The 21,237-nt window shown below is 32.7% G+C and overlaps 1 protein-coding gene across 2 annotated transcripts in view; it reads left to right on the top strand.

Moving 5' to 3' along the window:
• The first annotated feature begins 1,932 nt into the window (after positions 1–1,932).
• The window catches only part of LOC145279848 (WD repeat-containing protein 48-like), a 270,993-nt gene continuing 251,688 nt past the window's right edge, over positions 1,933–21,237 (top strand). The window contains exon 1 of one of the 2 annotated variants that reach the window (XM_080131294.1): positions 1,933–2,056. In XM_080131294.1, coding sequence (XP_079987420.1) covers positions 2,006–2,056 — 51 coding nt within the window. In that variant the 5' untranslated portion in view covers positions 1,933–2,005. The remainder of the gene's footprint in view (positions 2,057–21,237) is intronic. The other variant, XM_080131293.1, reaches the window with a different exon arrangement.

The following is a 21,237-nucleotide window of genomic DNA, read 5'->3' as shown; positions in this document are numbered from 1 at the left end:
GGAAGAGCTGGTCAGAAACTTTCTTTCGTGCTTTGACAGGATTCAAAAAAGTGATGTCATGTTCTCCTTGCAACCTCTTTCTCAGATAAGAGACATTGCATGTCTATCTCTGCTTTATCATAATTTTCATGGCAAGTTCTCAACTGAGCTTCAATTTGTGGTCCTCCCCTGCAAAACATTCACAACTAATACTCGTCTAGCTACAACCATTGTCAGCAATTTTCCCCAGTCTATCTGCCCCTAAATCTGAATCCTAATTCCATGAACAACCGTGCGCCTGCTTTCCAGCTGACTACAACATGACCATCTTCAAGTCTAATGTAAACAAGTTATTGTTGAGCTGCTCCCTTAAATAATCAAATTCCACCCAATTTCCACCACTACTGATCATTACGCTGTTGTCTCATCTTACACTTATTAATTCTTACGCTTGAGTGACATTCAGGCCTTTATAAGTGATGACTTCTACTTCTTCTAAAAAGAAAAAAGTTTGAATTATATTGAGTTATCTCTGTTTTTTTGTTCTGTTTTTTTTTTTTTTGTTTTGTTTTGTTGTTTTTACATTGTTTTCCAAATGGCGGACATTTCATTCTTATTTCAAAATAAAACTACTTGATCAAATTACGTGATTTTTAGAATATGATATTTTTGTTTCGACATGAGTACATAATACAGATTTTTCTTTCTTTCTTTTTTTTCTTTATACACAGAGGTGGGGACAAGAAAAACTAAAAATACAATTAAATACAGACAATCACTTTTATCCAAAAATGTATGTGAAGTAGGTACATTTCGATACAAATGAAAAAAACACGCAAGTTCCAGCCATGTTTCTCACTTTTCCTCAAACAATAATAATTTTTTGGTTTACTTTTAAATTAAATTATATTCTATATATTTTATTCCTCTCACCCCACTAATTTAAATATAATGGTTTGTACAATATAAAGGTGTTTTGAAATATCACCATTTCTAAGATATTTCTTTGTTTATTTTAAAACATATTATTATACATTTAAATTATTGGTACTTGTACAGTTTAATCAAGACATGAAAAAATGAAAATATCGAAAAAAAGTTTAAATTGTAAGTATCGGTTTTGGACTGGAGATACCCGAAAAAAAATTTCACTTAATTTGATCGAGTAGTTTTTTTTTTTTTTTTTTTTTTTTTTTTTACAGCGGAAAAACACGTTTTTATGAGAACGCGTTGAAGTCAGCCATTATGAAATTTATGGAGCACGTCACGGGGAGATAACTCCAGTTAAAGCGCCGACACTCCCTCCCCATCTTTAATAATAGCTTTTCTTCCTAAAAATAGAACCTTTTGCTCGGTATCATAACAAATTGTTTTTTCACTGTAAAAAAAAAAAAAAAAAAAAAAAAATGATGAAATTAAGTGATTTTTTTTTTTTTTTTTTTTTAGAGAACTTCGTTCCATAACGGATACGTACAATTTAAACTTTTTTCGATATTTTCATTTTTTTAATGCCTTGATTAAACTGTATAAGTACCAAATTATTTAATTGTTACTTGCCATTCTCATTATTACTGAATTTTAATGACATTATGTAAAAATACATAGATTAATTATAAAAAATAAAAATAATAATGATAAAATTATTTTTTCAACGAATAGTATTTTGCAACATATTGTTCTAAAATTTAATAACTGTAAAAATCCAGTTTATTAAAAAAATTATTAGGTAATACAAAATACTTTTTAACATATAATAAAAATAATTCAAAATAAATCTAAAATGTTGTATTTTTCGTATTATCTATTTTAAAAATATAAAAATAAATTACGCACATTTAAAGCAAAAAAAGGTACTATTTTATACTAATTAAACTTTAAAAAAAAATAGAGAATTATTGCGGTGAAAATGTTTGCTGTTTATTTGAACAAAACATGTACTCATATTCTGATGACGTCATAGATTTCGTCTATTTTACTAAATACGTACACGTGTTTTGATGACGTCAAACTCGCAGCTCAAAACATCATGGCCACCCACCACCGACCGTCAGCCGGTCAAGGAAAGAAAAAGGTTCAGGTTAGTGCATATATATTATTTAGTATACTCTGGAATGTATATGACATCTGCAGGACAATCCGTAGTATGTTATTCAATAAAATATTATGATTTTGCAACAGTAGTAAACCGATTGAAGCCTTCAAATAGCGTTGTTTTTATCAACCCCTCATTTTCGTCTTGTCTCCCTCCTGTGTACCGCTCTTTTAGTTATATTCAAAACATGCGCTTGTATCCTAGTGATCTTTCCCCGCGAGTGGGATTTGCTATGAAATAAATAAAACGAAACAAGTCTTATTTTGATAAAAGGGAAAGCATACATATATATGTATGTTAATAAACATATACGATGTAAAATATATCTCCACGTAAAACGCCTTCCCAAAAATGCCTGCTTTCCTCCTAAAAAGTGGAATATAAAGCTGGATAGTTTTTTGTTTTTGATTTTCTTATTTTGTTTAATTCTCAGATAATTTACCTAAAATGTATTCGTATCTTATTCTAAAAAAAATAAATAAATAAATAAAATAAATAAACCAAAACAAACTTGGTTGTTTATTTGTGACGAGTGTCATTATTGATGTTTAGTTTTGTGTTTATTCTTGCTATTAAGTGTGGACGCGACTGTAAATAAATGATTTATTACATAAGTAAACCTTACTTTCATTGTTATTATTTTGGGAGCTTCTACAGAATTTGAACCGATCAAACGCAAAACTAAACCTAAAACTTGTATTACGGTAAAAAACAAAAACAGTTCGGTTCAAATTCTATAGATTAAGTACCATTATTTTTGGTAAAATTGTAACTAACACCCCTAGCTACTCCTTTCTCCACACAAAATTAAATTTTACTTTTTCAAGCGATTACGTGTAGAACAAAATCGAACAATCATTTTAGAATTTAGAATCGGTATTAGTTTCGTATATAAATTTAATTTAAAATGATCACCCATTTTGGGGCTACTAACTTTTGGGACCACTAACCCTAAGTCAGAGTTGTAAGGTCGTAAAACCACACATAATCGTCAAAGAGGACTTCCCTCATCCACAAAAATTACTTATCCCTATTTTTTTCTTTGTTTACAAAACATTAAAATGGTCCGTAAATCGAGGATCATTTAAATTTATAAATTAATCTGCGAAATTATCCCCCATTATAAATTCATATTTCATTATTTTATTCGGAAGAGAAAGGGGTTTACAATAAAAACAAATATTAAAAATGTATTTATTCAAATTGTGGATGTATAATTTATTATTATACCAATTAGAATACTCATCACAAAGAGAGTATATTTTATAACACTATATATATATATATATATATATATATATATATATATATATATATATTAGTGTGTGTGTGTGTGTGTGTGTGCATCATCATTGTATGCAAAACAACAAAGATGGAATTAATGCATATTCACGAGGGTCCCATATCAGGAGACTTCGATATTTAATTGTTCTTTTCTCCCTTCATAAAAAATAATTTGAAACTCTGTTGCAATTGCATCTGTATTTTATTTCGCTATGTTACGTGTATTATTATTATTGTTACTAACTACATTTATCCGGCGTTCTCCGGGTGGAGATGTTGCTGGGCTGGGGGTTTGCTTAGAGGAAGAAAATAATTCAAAATATAGCTCTGTTTACGTTTTTGTTTGTTTTTTAATGATTTTTTTTTTTTAATTCGTTGAAAATTTCACTTATTTTTTTATTTCAATAAAATGCAAAATTAAATCAACAATAAATAAATACAAAACTGCTTCAATATTTATCTATTAAAGTTACGTATGAGCGAGAAATGCACACGGGATCTTGTCTTTGAGTTTATAAATTTTATAAACCCAACATATAACAATATTACGCATTCCGGTTGAATTAATTCGAAACTCAAATAATAAAGTTAAATAAAATAACTTATTTTAAGTAATTAATTTTACGATATATATATATATATATTTCAATTATAGCAACAACAACAAAAATGTACATATTCGTTAGTTTTGCTTCCTTTGTTTTTAATTGAAATTTAAAATTTTACCTACAATAACAACAAAACCAATATTATTACTTTATTTTCATTTATTTTATAATAGTATAAATGTGTATCCTTTTCATGAGATTTTTGATTTGTTTATAATTTCGGTGAGAAGCCACGTTTGTTTTTAAGTGTTGGTTGGGCTGTGTAAACTGTCAAGAAGCAGAAAGGGAGACGCAATTCCTGATCCTTAATATTCATCGTACTCGATTACATGATCCGTGTTTCTTTTTGTTTGTACCCCCACCCTCTTTAAATTCTGGCCATATTTCCAATTGAATTAAAAAAAACAAACAACATTATTGTGCTTTTCTATCAGTCGAACCAACTCTTAATAACTTTGTTTACTAGTAGTCCAATCACATTATACATGTGGTCAAACGAAGAAATACTAAATAATACACCCCTCCCCCATCTTCTCTCACTTCCACTTCCGCGTTTATTGTGAAATTTGTTTCCCCTTTATCGCCATGTGGGGACACTAATGTTCAGGACATCATTGCTCTACAATAACAAAAATCCCAAAGTTAGCTTGACAACAACTCCGTTTTTAATTAATTTATTTATTTATTTGTTTTGTGTGCTTAATTCAAATGTTTTTGATTGCGATTTTACGAAGTAAACCGGAAATGACCGAAATAGTCCACGATTTGAAAGCCGCGAAAATGTAAAAATCATACAAATTCAAAACCAAGTTTAAAAAAATTGTTTTAACTCTCCCCTCTCTCCAATAAATGATGTAAAAAAAAAAAAACATAAAACAAAAAAACAAACAATCAAAAACAAAAAACGACCCTGCTGAATAAATAAAAAAAATAAAGTTACTGATTTGGATAAATTTATTAATCCCATTTTCAATACGCAGGGGGGAGATAATTAAAATTAACTCCGGCAACAAACAAACAAAAAACATGAACTTGTTTCATTTAACGTCATTGCATTGACTGTTAAATGATAGCTCAAATATTTAGGTCTCTTCAGTAAATCGCAATCAGAAATATTCGGGTTCGTATGTACTCCCAGAGACATATCATTTTTTTTTTTTTTTTTTTTTTTTTTAATATATTTTAGGACTAAAAAGAAATTGTTTTTATAAAAGTAAATGGAATTCCTATTTGAGTCACCTAAATTATTTAAAGTGAAATGGATTTCAGCATGGTTTTGGTATTACTCTCAAACAACTTATTTTTATTTAAAGCATATACAAGACACAAAATAAAAAATGCTTAATGAAACGTCAAAATAAAAGCTACCTGGCAAATATACCCGGTGAACTAAGTGCAAGAGAGATCCAAACAATGGCACTGAAAAGGATGGTTCGAATCTTAAAAAAATGATCTCTCGGTTGAAATGTATGAGATAGCTGGTGAATATCCAGTTAATACAAAATAAGAAAATTGAGGAAAACAAAAAAAACAAAAAAACTAGTCTGGAAAAATATAGTCGTTGTCTTTATAAGACAGTTAAAAGAAGCTAAATAAGGAAGAACGATGACTCAAGTTCATAATTTTCTAGTTAAAAGATAAGGTTTTGAACGTGAGTTATAATTTATTTTTTAGCTGGCCCTTTTCTCGAGTTATTTATAAAGTTTGTGATGATAAATATTTTTTGGGGTTGATTGAATGTGATAGGCAGGATCTAGTTGTGGCAAGACTTAAGTGTAATATTCACATGTAGGTGTAAAAAGCTTAATAATTCAGTGAGAAGAGTTCAACATAAGGTGTGTGAAGAAGAAGAAGAAAAGATACTTAATTGTTTCTTGAAGGGCAATGTTAGTGAGGAAGTGAAGGTGTGAGGTGTTTTGATGTGGCGCTCCGTAAATACAGGAATAAACCATTGCAGAAACATGGATGCCTTAAATCGCAATAAATTAAAATGACCAGCCAAGAAAAACTTGGAAGCAGCTGATTAGACAAGATAGTGCAATTTGGAAATAGTTGACTCTCTGAACCATGTGAACTTGCATATCAGAAAACGTTTGACCTCTGAACAAGAGAAAAATGCTGTTAAATAAATAGAAGAAATGCAGTTCTCTTTTTTCTTTTTCTTGCATTCTTTGGATTGAAAAATAATTTTGAAATGATTCACTATTAAGGGTGGTCAGAGGTTTTGTTATTTTGGTAATGCTATTGGAGCACAGAAAGGAGTTGATACTTATGTCTATACAAGAGCTAGGAGTGAATAGAGTAAGTTCAAGGAACTTCTGTCATTACTAACCAGCAGAGTATTATCACTATCAACCAAGTCTATCATGTATGTGTACAAACTGTAATTGTGTGTGAAAGTGAAACCTATCCACTGAGGGTTGAGGATATGAGTTGCATGTAAAGAAATGACATGAAAAGAATGATATGATCAATGTGTAACACAGATCAGGCTTAGATTTGATCTCAGACTAATATTAAATTTGGACAGTATAAGGAGAGGTGTGCAGAACAGTAGACTTTGTTGAAATTATAGATGAGAGTTTTCAAATTAGTAGATGTAGAACAGTTGTTAGAAGGGGAAGGCCAAGGAAGTGATAAGAATAAACTTGAGAGAAAGAGGGATAAATAAAGTCATGGCCAGAGGTAGATTAGTTTTTAAGTCAATTTTTAAAAGCTGTCGAATACATGCCAGTATGTAAAATGGACACTAAACCAAATATTATGATGACAATTATCTCCATTCTAGTCATCCTCTAATTCTTTAGTCTACATTCTCAATCAACCAGTTTTAACAATCTTCTAATGGTTGAGATAGCTTTCTCAAATACTCATTCATCCTTTGCACAACATTATTTGCACACTTGCTTCATGTTCCCAGCTGCACTTGCATCCCCTCCACCCCTTTCCTCACAAGTGATACCCAATCATCGACAAAACATAGTATTAAGCAGTCAGAAACAGATATACATATCTAACACAAAACTAAACAATGCTGTTAAGAAATGTGCCCACATCACAATTAATAAACTACCTGAAAAAATACATCGCTTCCAACTCCTTTTTTCTTTCCACCCCAAACAAGGAATATTACCACCTGGGATTGTGTCTAACAGGGGACTGTGATGAGTTGAGCAGAAATATGTCTGTTCAGATTACATTTAAACTTCTGCAAGTTAGTACTGTCAGGGAAGCAGGAAGCAAGGAAGGAATTCCAAAGTCTAGCAGTCCGAAGGAAGAAACAGTGAAGGGGTGGGTTTTTGCTGTTTGTCAAGTTAGTTAGGAGTATGTACATCAAAAGGGCACAAGTGCTATGACTTCATCAGAGCACATGCCATTAAAGTACTTGTAAAAAAAACACAGGGATGTAACATTCTTTTAGAACAAGTGAAAAATACAATTAAATAAAAAGACCTATAGGGTTGATGAGCTGTTTATTATAATGGTGTTAACTTTGGTCGAATTTATTCAGATTCTTCGCTGACCTGCACTACATCCTGATCCACGGTGGCCTATGCATAGCAATTCTGTGTAAGGTTGCATGAGATGGCTAATCAATAGTGATTCGACCATCAAAGGTTGACCACTTGTGGACCAAAGAGATCACCAAGTCTTCCTTTATCGTTGTTGTCCAGGTCCTCAGCTGTCCATCAATTCACTTGTGCCACCCAGATAGAAAGGTAGAGATGATTACGTCACAAATTTATTCTCCTTTAAGTGATGAGTTGCATGCCCAAACCATCGAAGATGTTGCTGCGACAAGATGGACACTAAAAACTTTAGATTGTTGGTGGAGAAGAAAAGTTAGGACATGTTTGACCTGCAAGCAACGAAAAATGCAGTGGAGACAATCATTGTCAAAATTATTCTCTGTTATACAATCCCATTCCTTCACATATACATTTAATCTGTTCATCCAGCAAACTACTTTAATCTAGCCTTGCATATGTTTGCAATGATGTGGTGTTGGCTATGCTACCTAAAATTGTCACGTCTTTTGATAATGCCATAAATAGATAGCCTAGCAACACATCAACAATATCCTACTTTGCAGAGATTGTGTGCTTATTGGTAGTCAATCCGAAGACGAAGATGCTAGCAGCCAACACATGAGAAACCTCTCTCTCCCCTCATGTACACCTATAAGACAAAACCTAGAATCTGTCATCTATTCTGATACATGACTTGACTAAGAGATCAATAACGGGTTCTACATTATCAACCAGGCTCTAACCTCTGTCTCATTGTTGGAATGTTGCATCCCATGTGTCTGTTTTACAAGTACTTTAATGGAATGTGTTCTGATGAATTCTTACCACTTGTGCTCCCTCAACATAAATACCCTCGACAAGCCGCAAAATCCCACCCTTCACTTTACAGATATGTAGATGTTAGAAAGCCTTCTGCTCTAATAGTTTCTTTCCTCAAACTGCTTGATTTTGACATTCCCTGCTTGTCTTCTGCTTCCATGACTGTGCTAACTTGCAGTAGTTTAAATGTAATGTTAAGTGACATCTCGCTGCTAAATTCTCTACATAATGCTAACATAGATATGGTCTCCAATAGTAGCCTCTTTCATTCAAATGGCAATGTGCCTTGTTTGAGATGAATAAGAGGGGAAAAAAAGACAAAAAAAAAAAAACAGACTGGCTAAAGCCAGTGTGGAAAAATAAACACATGAGGACATATGATCAACGTACACAGATCAGTTGTGCTTACTGTTTTTTTGTATGAGTCTTGGGTTACTTACCAATATCACCTATTATTTCTTGGACATTTTTTGCCAACACACCATTTTTGGTATACAATCAGTTCATTTACCAACAAATCTCAATGTGCTCAAACAAGCAGGAATTTCAAGCATAGAAATAATGTTTAAAAACTTGCTAACCAGTCAGATTCAATGATTTTATTATCCACTTCTGACTTATTCATTTTGATCAGTCGATGGGTGTCATTTTTTGCTTGAGAGAGATTTGAAGCTCCCCACTTTTAAATAAGTCAGATTCAACAAAAAGTACCTTACTCTGATATGTGGAAACTAAAATAATTTTTCAGTCAAGTTTTTCTGCTACTTTCTCTTAAATTTATTTTTGAGTCATTCTATTTTTATTTGTGTAATTTTATAATTTAAATTTTAATTGATACATGTTACATACGAGTGTACATACAGCCATGATTATATATGTATAATATGTGCAATGTCATTATAGTGGTGTATATACACTAATCCGTGCCTTTAAATGTATGTATAATATATGCTGCGTTGCAGTTGTCATGTGTAAACATAATTGTCTAGTGCATAAACTCATCTACAGTGTGTCTTTTCATGGCATGAGTAGAAAACAAATGAACACATATCTAAGGACATGACAGAAACACTAGAGGATGACCTCCAATCTGTAGTGGAATGGGTACTAAAATGGATAGTCACATTCAATGCTGTCAAGACTAAGCTTGTTTCCTTCAATAACTACAAGAAACCTTCTCTACTACCAATAACAATGGCCAAGAACACATTACCTGAAAGTACTTCTTTTAAACTCCTCGGCCTAACATTTACAGGGAACATGAACTGAAATAGATACATTGAGAGCATTGCCAAGACTGCTGCAAAGAAGGTGGGCTCTCTCTACTGTGCTTGAAAATTACTTATGCCTGAAAGTATCCTGTACCTCTATAAGGCAACCATTCGCCCATGTATGGAGTACTGTTGTCGCATTTGGGCTGGTGCATCTGTTGCTTGTCTCTCACTCCTGGACAGGGTTCAAAAGACAGTCATCAACCTGATAGGTCCTGAACTGTCATCTAGGCTTCAGCCTCTGTCCCATCGACGAAATGTTGCATCCCTCTGCCTGTTCTACAAATACTTTAATGATGAATGCTCTGACGAACTACAAGCACTTGTACCTCCTCGACGTGACTACCCCCCCGCCCGATAAACCCGACAAGCAACTAAGTCCCACCTCTTTACAGTAGAGATCCCTAGGTGTAAGAAAACCTTTTACTCCAATAGTTTCTTCCCCAGAACTGCAAGTCTTTGGAACTTCCTTCCGGGATTCTGCTTTCCCAACTGTACTGATATGCAGAAGTTCGAGTGTAATGTGAACAAACATCTTGCTACTCAACTCCCTTCATAATGCCCCTGCAAATTATGTCCCTGATAGTAGCCCCCTACTTCAAAGTGACACTGTGCTTTGTTTGGGGTGAAAATTGATTTAAAAAAAAAAAAAAAAATGTGTGTATAATCTCCATTCATTGTCATGTCTGTATATTACGTATCAATGTGTCAACGTATAAATGTTGTGTGTGGGTAAGTGTTTGACTTGACATGTCTCCATAAACAGTTTAATAAAACATGTCTGTTCAGTAAACGGACTGCTAACTTCAGCAAATACTTTATGCACACGTGGTGCACTAATAAAGGACATACTTTGTGTTCACTGTTTTTTTTTTGTTTGCCAACAGTTGGCACTAACTTAAAGTTTTGTACTTCCAACTTGCAATGTATTATGCAGTTAAACGCAATACCTTCTTCTTAAACTTTAAGTATCTTTTATTTCACTTTTACTGTATCACAATTTCAAGTTCTCTTTGCTAGTTTTTACATTTCGGCTATAACATCCAGTTTTTTTCTCCAAACATAAAGTGACGATTTCTCACAAAGTGAATCACTCAGTAACTAAAAACAAACTCTCTTGAAGCTGCACAAAGTGACAGGTCTGAATGCCCACAATAACAAAATACCAAATAACAGTAGTAACAAGGAAAACATAGAAATGTAATAATTATAATATAATCACAAGAAATAATACTTGATAACAATAATTATCCAAATAACAAAAAAAAGTTAATAATAGAAAAAAAAATCAACTGCAAAATTTGCACATATTGCCCCTGACAAATCATTGCTTAATAAAACAGTCATCATTGCTTAACTAAAGGTATCAATTACCAAGCCACACTATTTATTTACACATGGAAACTCGAATAACAAAAAATATTATACCAGAGAAACAACCTCTGAATTTATAAAGGGCATTCAATAGCAAACAAACAAAAAAAATTTAGTACATGATTATAAAACCATTACTGGAATTTTAAAGAAAGCAGATATTTGGATGATCCATGCAAGTTATGTCAGAGTGATTAACTAGAAATTAAACATTTTAAAGATGCCAAAATAATTATTCAATTGCAGAAGCAAAGTAAAAACTGTAAGCAGAATAAACTTTATTTTAAGACTAGCTGTACCCTGGCACGCGTTGCTGTGGCTCAAGTTGGTGTAATGGAAGAATCCCCATCCCCGCTGTTTTAGCACCCCCGAAATCTACCCAGCAAATACATTGTTATATACGAACGTGAGACGGGCGTTTCCAACCCAAAAAAGGAAGGAAAAAAAGGAAAAAGAATGGGGGAAAAAATGGGTTCATAGTGCCGCTTCTAAAGGAGAACTTGAAAAAAAAAAAAATTAATTAGCAAAAGAAATAAACGATGGAAATCGCGAGAAAGGCATCGAACAAAGTGAAAAGTAACGGAAATGATGTATATGTTTTTATAAAAATAAAAAAAAAGAGAAAAAAATAAGAGATTGGAAAGACAGCGAACAAAGTGTAAATAAACGGAAGAAGGAATGAATCCATGTAAATTATTTTTTATTTTTTTTTTTTAGTGTTAAAAAAATCCGTCTGTATTACAAAGAAAGAAACGATGTTAAACTTGCCGAAGGAAGAGGAAAAACGGAAAGAAAGAAGAAATAAATAAACAAAATGTAAAGTTTGTAGAAACAGAAACAGAGGAAAGTTTATAAAAATAAATAAATGAAAAGAAACGATGGTAAACTTGCCGAAAAAAAAGAGGAAACACGGAAAGAGAGAAGAAATAAATTCGAGAAAGGGAAAGATCGGGAAAATGTAAAACAGAGGGAAGATACATGCCCCCACCCCCAAAAGCAAAGAAAACGATGTTGTAATTGCCGAAGAATTTGAAATAAAATGGAATTGAAGTATCATAAGTTTTAATGCACTGTAAGAAAATGTAAAGGTTTTTGGTTTGTGTTTGTTTTTATTTTTAATCAATGTAAAAGTTAGCGTGGTGCATTTCACCTAAATTGCAGTCCAGTTTTTAGGAAAACCTAAACCAGCTTTCGTCCTTATTTGTCTCCTGTGAATGGTTACGGACGGTGTAAATGAGTGGCGGTGGAAGTATGAATTTTTTAGAGAGAGATGACTTTACTACTTCCATTGATCGTAACCGGTTTTGGCAGTGAACTCTCACCAGATAAAATATAGAAAGCTCCGATCCGCGAGTTAGTGGATAGCTAATATTGCTATAACACTCCTCAGATATCGTGATGCAGTTTGTGCATAGTACATCTGCATAAAATGTCTAGATTCTTAATCCTATTACGGTCAAAGGCAGACGGGGAAAAAATGAGTTCATTTTATTTATATAGAGAAGATAACTAATAAAATAAAAATCTATGGTTATATTTTTCTTGTTATTACTGCTATTTAGTATTTTGTTATTGTGGGCTTTGATCATTTCTAAATGTTCACAGCAACTGTAGGAGAGTTTTAAATAAATTTTTTTAGTATTTTATAAAATACTTTATGAATATATGGCAAGCATTCAGACCTGTCACTTTGTGCAGCTCCAAGTGTTGGCTGACGATGAGGGAGGTGGAGCAAAGATTTGCTGCCATGAAAACTAAAATGCTCTGCTTTAGCTCGGGAGTTACACTATTTGACCACATCAGTAATTATGACATCCAAAGATGCCACAGCATCATGCTGATCGAGGGCAAGATGAGGGAATGGCAACTCAGACGGTTTGAACATGTACTGAAGGCTGTTGACAACACCATTATAAAACTCACTTTTAAATTTGAAATCGTCGGAAAATGATAGCTGAGAAGGCTAGTGGTAAGATGGGCAGATGCCCTGCATTACTATTTCTATAAAACTAGCCTTCACCAGGTGCATGCACTGGATCAACCTTTGTGTCAAGTGAAGACAAAAATCCATGGGGAGAGGTGATGATCAGATCATCAAGTGTGGTTTTTGTCATAGTGAGAAATTAATGAAAAAGTGATTAGGTGGGTTCCAGGTGAGGTTTAATGCAAGAAGTTCAGCCTTATTTGTTAGTGTGAAAGCAATAGCATGGTGGTTGCATAGTGGAAGAATTATTGATTGCACATTATACACGACACTATTATAGAATTTCCAGAAATCATGAGTTCTTAATCTCTGTGACTATGTGTGTCCTAGTGATCTCACTATATCTACTCTTAGTTGCGACTACTACTCTCTTACTGTGATTTATTGATTGCTATAAATTATTGTCTGTTTGAATCTGTGAAAAGCTTGCTGTCTATATGCAATCACAGCTGTACAGTTCAAAGTAAACTATTGAGGAAAGTGGAGCTTATAGAATTTCTGCATAAGAACAACTGCTTCTATGCCAGCTTAGACCAATTCTGTTACCTCATTTGTGCACTGTTAAGAAGGCAAAGGTGCTTTGTATTTAATATGCATGTCTATATTCCAAATAAATGTTCAAAACTACTGCATTATTAACATAAAATGTTGCGATTCGTTGCATGGTCTGTTTTCATCTTATCTGCAAGTGTTTCTAAAATAGTGTACATACATCATCAGATAAATATTAAGTAAATGACATAAACGTTTCTAAGATTTCTTTAGCATAGTATAAAAATGACTCTGGGTAGGCAGTTTAGTAGAAGCTGTATCTACTAATGACCTTAGTAATTCTTTCTAATTTTGTTGCCATATCACCAATAAGGCTGCTGGACGTAATTTTTTTTTTTTTTTTTACCTAGGCTGACATTATCTGCCTAAAAAACTAGGGATCCAAACCTTGGGGTTCTGTTGGTAGGGCATTGGAATATGCCAACTACCTGGCTGCAGAGACTGAAGTTCCTCATTTGGTTTTGTGTTACTAGATCAGGCTGTCTGAAGATACTGGCTTCCTGACCAAAAATGCACATTGATGCTATTATTTTTTAATTTTCCCTTTGCAAAACTCAATCATGTTCCGCAAAGTCAAAAACAAAAACAGCAATCTTCTTTTACAAAGCATTCAAGCCAAACACCACAAATAAATATTGGAAGATATAAAGAATTTGGGACATAAAAACTTTTTCCAAAATTTGGTATTAAATGACCGCAAAATGGTTAATATGCTGCAAATCAACCAACTAACCAAACCTTGGAATAACTCCCAAGAAGGCTATCCTTTCAGTAGGTGCTGCATTTCCATTTGGTCAATGCAGTCTGAACTATGCAATAGTTTCTAGTGGGGTCTCTCAAAGTCATATTAGTGAGAACTGCTATGGCTTTTCTTTCTTTAATAGTATACAAAGATAATCTTTTTTCTACTCATTCTCTTTGCTTTCTACTATTAACTCCTCTACTAACCTCTTCCACAACATAAGTCATAAAATAAAACAAGCATAAACCCAAAAGTCTACCTTATAACCTGGATCCCTGATGTAAACATGCTGTGCAGCATATGTTTTGCTATTGCATGTGAATAGAGGATGTTGCAATGTTAGATATTTGGCTAGAGGAAGAGAGGGGAGGCAGGAAGCTGAAAATATCCCTGGCCAATCAGACACTCAAAAGATATTCCCTTTGTTTGAAAAAAATAAGTGCTTCATTTAAACAGAAGAGTCCCACTAGGATTGACTTTGTGAAAATAATAATGTTTGGAGACAAGTTGGGTCTTCAGTGAATGTCTCCTCTGGGCGGTTGAACAATGACCACCAACAAAAGGCCAAAGTCAGGCAGGTGTGAAGAGACCCCTGCAGGAAGAGGAATGAGAGTTGAATTTGAATGTTGGAGAGAATCTAGTTGGTTCTGGTGAGAGCTACTGAAGCAGTTTTGGTTCCTTGAGGGTCCTTGGCTAAGAAATTTTAAGACATGTTTCGATCTGGTCAAGCAAAGATTCAATGTTGCAAGTCTGTCATTCACTTAAGTAAATGGGTACCATTTGTAAACTAAAAAAGAATAATGAATATCTATTATTTGGTTACAACTGTTTTTTTGTAGTGTGAGGACTCTTCATTGCAACACTGACTATCACGACAAGATGAGTGCACATCGTGTATCTTCACATTGCTATCAAATCTCCTTTTCCAACATTTGGTTCTATGTTTCAACCTGCTAGATGTTGAAATCTATTTATAAGACAAAACTTGATACAGGATATTCAGACATAACCTCAAAACCATTCCCAAGATTGCCATGTTCATGTAATTTGCACCTATGTCACGGACCGTTTTCCATGTGGTAAGGACACATCTTATGAATATCCTGATTTTCTTTATTTTCCAAGCTGTATTTGCACCTCTTTGATCTTTGCTTTCTATCCTCCCCTCTTGATGGAGTTACTGTTATTGAACAAGATTCAGTTTGTTCACTCTTTTGCTAGCATTCATGTCTGTGGTGACTTCAGTGTTCACAATGTTGAGTGGCTAGTCCACTCGAACAAGACTGATGATGGAGAGATTTTGTCACAATTTCTCCCTTGCATATGAACATACTGAAATTATTGACAACTGAACATGTGTAACCAATGCTGATGGACATTTCACTTGATCTTTATATGATAACTTGCCCTGAACAGTGTATATCTACTGCCCTGTCTTTGGTATACTCCAACAACTCTGTTGAGAACAAAACGAAGTTCACAAAATATCCCAAAGTCCCTTTCCATCGATATTCTACAGCCGATCAGGACAGCTTGAGATTCTTCATATCTGAATTTCTTAAATCATCTTCCAAAAGGTGTCCTGCATCACATCTGATATATCCAAGTGGTTTACCAAGTAACTGAGAGCTTTTATACTCTTCAGTATATTTCAACAGAGACTGAATAACCAGCCTTGATACACCCATAAATATGCTGCCACTATTGTCCATAGAAACCAGTATTTTAAGGGTTTTCAATGAAATAGATGCTCTGAAACTGATGCCTCCTTTTAAATTGCTTGAAACCATTGCAAAAGGGTTATAGAAAATGCTAAAAATCCGTTAAATCTAGAGCAGTCGATCAGAGATTTGGTTCCCATGAATTTTGGAGAATAACAATGTTCTGAACAAATGTAAGACTATCCCAACCATCATTAATGGACCAAAGGTGATCTTCTCAGCATATGATGAAGCCTAACCATTACAAAGAATTTTGCAGCAAATTCCACCTTTTGTGATCAGAATCACCTACCCCAGAATTCTCCCCCATGACTAAATACTTTAAGTAACATCTAAATAAATGTAAGAGATGTTGCCAAACTTATCAAGAACCTTGGTGGTCCCACCAACATCCTGGTCATACTATTCAAGAAATTGCAATCCAAAATAGCTTCTATCCTTACAAATTGTTGCTTAAAGGGGAAATGTTTTCTATCTCTGTGCAAAACTTCTTGGTCTGCTTGAGATTTTATGTTCTGCATCTCAGTACAAATCGATCATTCTCTGTGCATCATGAATAAGTTGCTTGAATCTGTAATAAATCAAAAAGTTATCAACCACCTCAGAGAAAACGATCTTAGTAACAAGCAATATGGATTTTGTTCTGCAAGATTTACAACTAACTGATGTTGCACAGGATGAGTGAATCTATTGACAAGGGCTTTGTTTCTAGGATGATTTCAAAAGCCTTTGGTAGAAAGATTTGCTCCATAAACATGTTAGCTATAGAATATCTGAAAATATCCTCTCAACCATCAAATCCTTTCTCCCTAATAGGTTTATAAAAGTAGTCATTGATGAGCAAAAGTTCAAAGTGCACAGTATCAACGTCTCAATGTGCCAAGGATCCATTCTGGCGTCAACCTTTTTCCTGATCTTCATAAATGATCTTCCAAGTTATATTCTGAGATCATTTGTTGATATCTATGAAGACAATGAAACATTGATGATCAAGATCTTTCTCTGACTTGGTGTATATATACTTTTATTATTAAAAACAGAAAATGAAAATGACATATTTATAATTGTCTAAACTGGGCGAGCACCATTTGAAAACCAAAACATTTACTGTATAAAAATTTATCAAAATATAATTGTAAAAACATTTATTGAAAAGTTTGTGTAAGAAAATATAATTTTGATAAAACAATTTTATAATGAAAGCAACATTGGATTTTTATAAAATAGTTTTGTCTTTTTTTTCTGAACAAATAAATAATTTTCATGAAACATTTTTTTTTAATTAAAGCAACTTTAAAGGCTCATGATGCACAGAGAATTAAAGCAACTTTAAAGGTTAAATTAATTTAAATGAAACCGAAAAATCATTACCTAGTTTAATTTTTTGTTATTTATTTCATGCTTCGGTTATAGTTTAAAATACTGATTTCTCCCTCGCATTTTAATGACACAGATGGGGTTTTGAGGTAGTGCCACTTTCAAGTGATGGTAGGATTTGGAGTGTTCTCGATATATCTACCATAGCAGAAGCCTATGAAAAAATTCTGAGAGAAAATCAATAAGGAAAGGAATTGCAGTAAGACCTCTGCCTATAAAGTATCTTACTTGTTGATTTGTCTTTTAAGTTGAAAGTTTTTTAGTGCTTGAAAAAAATGACTTGTGACTTTTTGTATAACAAATTTCTAAATCTTATTGTTGCCGGCCCTTTTTTGGCAAGTTTAAATTCCCCAAAGTAAAAATATTTCTGTGGCAAAAAGTTTTGTTATTAGAAACAAGGCAAACGTTTTTTTGAATTCCTCACCCCAAAATTCGTAAATTTTTACAGCAATTTCAGTAACATATACTTTTGACCCTTTTTTGCCCTTTTTTACCAAATTGTCTGTTCGACTGCTTTTACATGGTCCACAATTGAGTGGTTTTATCAATTTATAATTAAAAGAAAAAATTATCTTGATCTCTAATGTGTTATGAATCATACTAAGAAGATTCAATACATTAGCTATTGAAATGAAATTGATATGAACAGTCAAAGTTGCACTTCTGTGTCATATTTGCACTTTTTCCTCATTGGTAGTCGGATTTTTGCCTTGTGTTTAGGTTGGTTTCATCTAATAATTATTACTTTCATTAGTATTAATAATTTACCACAAGATGACATTACATTTATAAGGATTTTTCACTTGTTAGTAGCTTACATTTTTAGTTATATACCATGATATTTGGCTTCTGGACCATGATAGCAAATTTTCAACTTTCCGACAAACTTTGAACGATCATAACTTGATGGTTAATTGAGCTACCAAAATAAATTTGGTACTTTTTGTTTATGGTTTACAAAAATCTATATGACCACATAAATTTTTTTTTTTAGATATAATGAAAATAAAAGTTTGGTTTGGGATATCTAATACTAAGAGCCAGATTCATCTTTAGATGGAGTACTACTGTCATATCTGAGAGGTACAAAATCGACTTTGTAATCTGGTGGGGAATAATCTTTTACAGCCCCTTTCACGCTGAAGAAATGCTGTTAGCCTCTTTCTCTTGTATTCTTATATTTGTGGTAGATGCTTGACTGAGCTCCAATCCTTGGTTCCCCTAACAATACTCATCAATCACCACAGATTTCAAAGGGAGTCTACTAAAATAGTCATTTCAAAAACCAAATCATGCTAAAATACCACCATTTTGTTTGAAAATGAATGTATATTTTGACATAATAAATAATAATCTGATATGTTTTAAAGCAAATAAAGTGATAAAATTGGCATTTTTGCAACTTTTGTGAATGATAGGAGTGCTTTTTAAATGTTCATTACCACTCCTGTCATGAAATCTAGAAGGCAATTAAGAAAGATAAAGCCCTTAATCTTGGTGGGAATACAAAAACGTGAATCATTGCTTTTTTTTCTCTGTCATAGAGAATCTTTCAACATGACGAGTATTGAACATTTAAAAAAATATATATTTTGTACCCAAATTGCTAAGTAAATCAATCTTTTTACCTTTTTATGTATTAAAATTGTAATTATATATTGTTTTATCTTTTTATAGTAGCAATTTTTGATCACCATATCTGAAAAAATATTGCTTCCATTTCAGCGAAAATCAAAAATTTGACTATTACTGACAGACTGACAGTATTATCAGTAAACACCTACAGCTGTCGATTTTTACTAACTATTTTTTATTATGGGCTTTTTTTTTTTTTTTTGCTTAAATTAAAGTTAATGCAATTTGTGATTCTAAAATCGCGACTCCCTGAGAAATACTGTTTTTTTAATATACCCGACTTTTGAAATGACTTTATAGCTGCTGATTAAAAATAAAATTTTGCATTTTTTAAGTGATTATGTGTGAATATCCTAAAAATCTTGTAAAAAAAAAAAAAAAATAAATAAAAAAAAAAAATTAATTTACAGTTTGAAGTAGGGGGAATCAGTTTCACATATAAATTTAATATAAAATGATCCCCCGTTTCCAGGCCCTTTGTACCTTGTAGAGCAGTTACCCCCTCTGAATATTTTTGATAATTTACAAGCTAAATAGTTAGTATATAAAAAAATTACTTACCCTATCACTAACCCCAGGTACAAATGACAAGCTCACCTCTTAAAAATACTTTCCCTTGCACTGCCATTAATCTTAAATCTGAGTAACAAGCCTTCCCCACAAAATATTCAATTAATACTACCTTTAACCCTAGATACGAGTAGCAAGTCCCCCCCCCCAATTTTTTTCCTTAACTATACCATTAACCCTAAGTCTGTATGGCAAGCCTACAATAACCTTTTAAAACCACATATCATCTAAAAAGAAAGCAAAAAAAAAAAAAGCAGTCCTACCCTCTAAAACAATATAAAAAAGGCAAAAAAAAAACCCCCGAAAAGAAACACATGAAGATTTATCCCATAGCAAAAAAAAAAATTGATTAACTGCCCTAAAATGCTAGAATGGGTCATAAATGGGGGATTATTTTATACTAGCAGGGGGTGACTGACCTTGCCCAATCATAAAGTAGGCTTTAATATATTTTAATTCATGGAGATTCCATATTATTACAGAGTCAATTTTCTATTGAATATTATATTGTATTTAATATATAGTACTGATTTCAAAAGTTAAAAAAAAACTGATTTCAGCGTTTCCAACTATGTTCTCTACTGTTTGAACTATCACGAGATAGATAAGAAAGATTTAAAATTAAACCACTTCAAGCTATCTTTAAATTTGTGCACAAGTAATAGAAACATATTAGCAGGTTTAAATGAAAATCTTGCATTTTAACTTGCTGGCATATTTCTGTATATGTTATTCATTCATCCAAACAAAGATGTTACTTGTTATAAACCGTATTTGTTGGATGATTACTATTTCCTGTTTATTTCAGTGTTACGTGACCAGTAGTTTAAGAATTTATCAGTTGAATATTTTCGCACAGACTTACATACATACATACATCTACTGTTTTATTTATATAGATATTAATACGATAGCGTGTGTGTTATTTTCTGTATCACGTTTACATCCGGATCGTTTAATTGCTATGTACTTCCATTTCTTGTCATAAATAATTTTACCAAGAATTCTTCATAAGTTTTGGTTTCGGTTTCGATTATGGCTGAAAGTTATATATATATATATATATATATATATTTCATAATTTTTTATTTCGGTGTCGATTCAAGCTAATGTACCCAAGTCATATAGATATAATTTTTTAATTTTTGAAATCGCAACTTTATAATGTATAAAAATTGATAGAACATTAACTCTATAATAATATATACGAAATCAGCAAGAATTAAAATATGATATTTGAATGTACTTTGTGACTGGGCTTTGCCGGGCATTCGTGCTAGCTTAGATAAATACTTTTGCAGTTTTAACAAAAAAACTACAATAACATCAGTGTCTCCATTTACACTGAACATCTACAGAATGCCAACATCAATATATTACATATGAATGAGTCCCCAGTAGAATTCCCACAGGTCCTGCTAGTATAGATTAAATTTATATGTGAAACTGATCCCTCTATTCTAAAATAATTGTTTTCCTTCTGTCCGCCAAGTTTTTAAAGGTGTTCATACATAGATACCCTTAGCCCTACCATTAATACTAAGTCCAAGTGACAAGCATATCTCCAAAGCAAGAATCCTCCCTTAAATCTACCATTAACTTTAAGTTCAAGTGTCAAATCAAACCTTTCCCTAAAAAACAAACAAACTGAAAACCACATGTTAAAAAAAAAGAAAATGCACATGATCTATAGTATGAG

This window comes from Euprymna scolopes, chromosome 7 (genome assembly GCF_053919585.1).
Source record: "Euprymna scolopes isolate OS-2025 chromosome 7, ASM5391958v1, whole genome shotgun sequence".
Lineage (NCBI taxonomy): Eukaryota > Metazoa > Mollusca > Cephalopoda > Sepiida > Sepiolidae > Euprymna > Euprymna scolopes.
The sequence above is the reverse complement of the archived record's forward strand: the minus strand, read 5'-3'. Positions and strand labels throughout refer to the sequence as shown.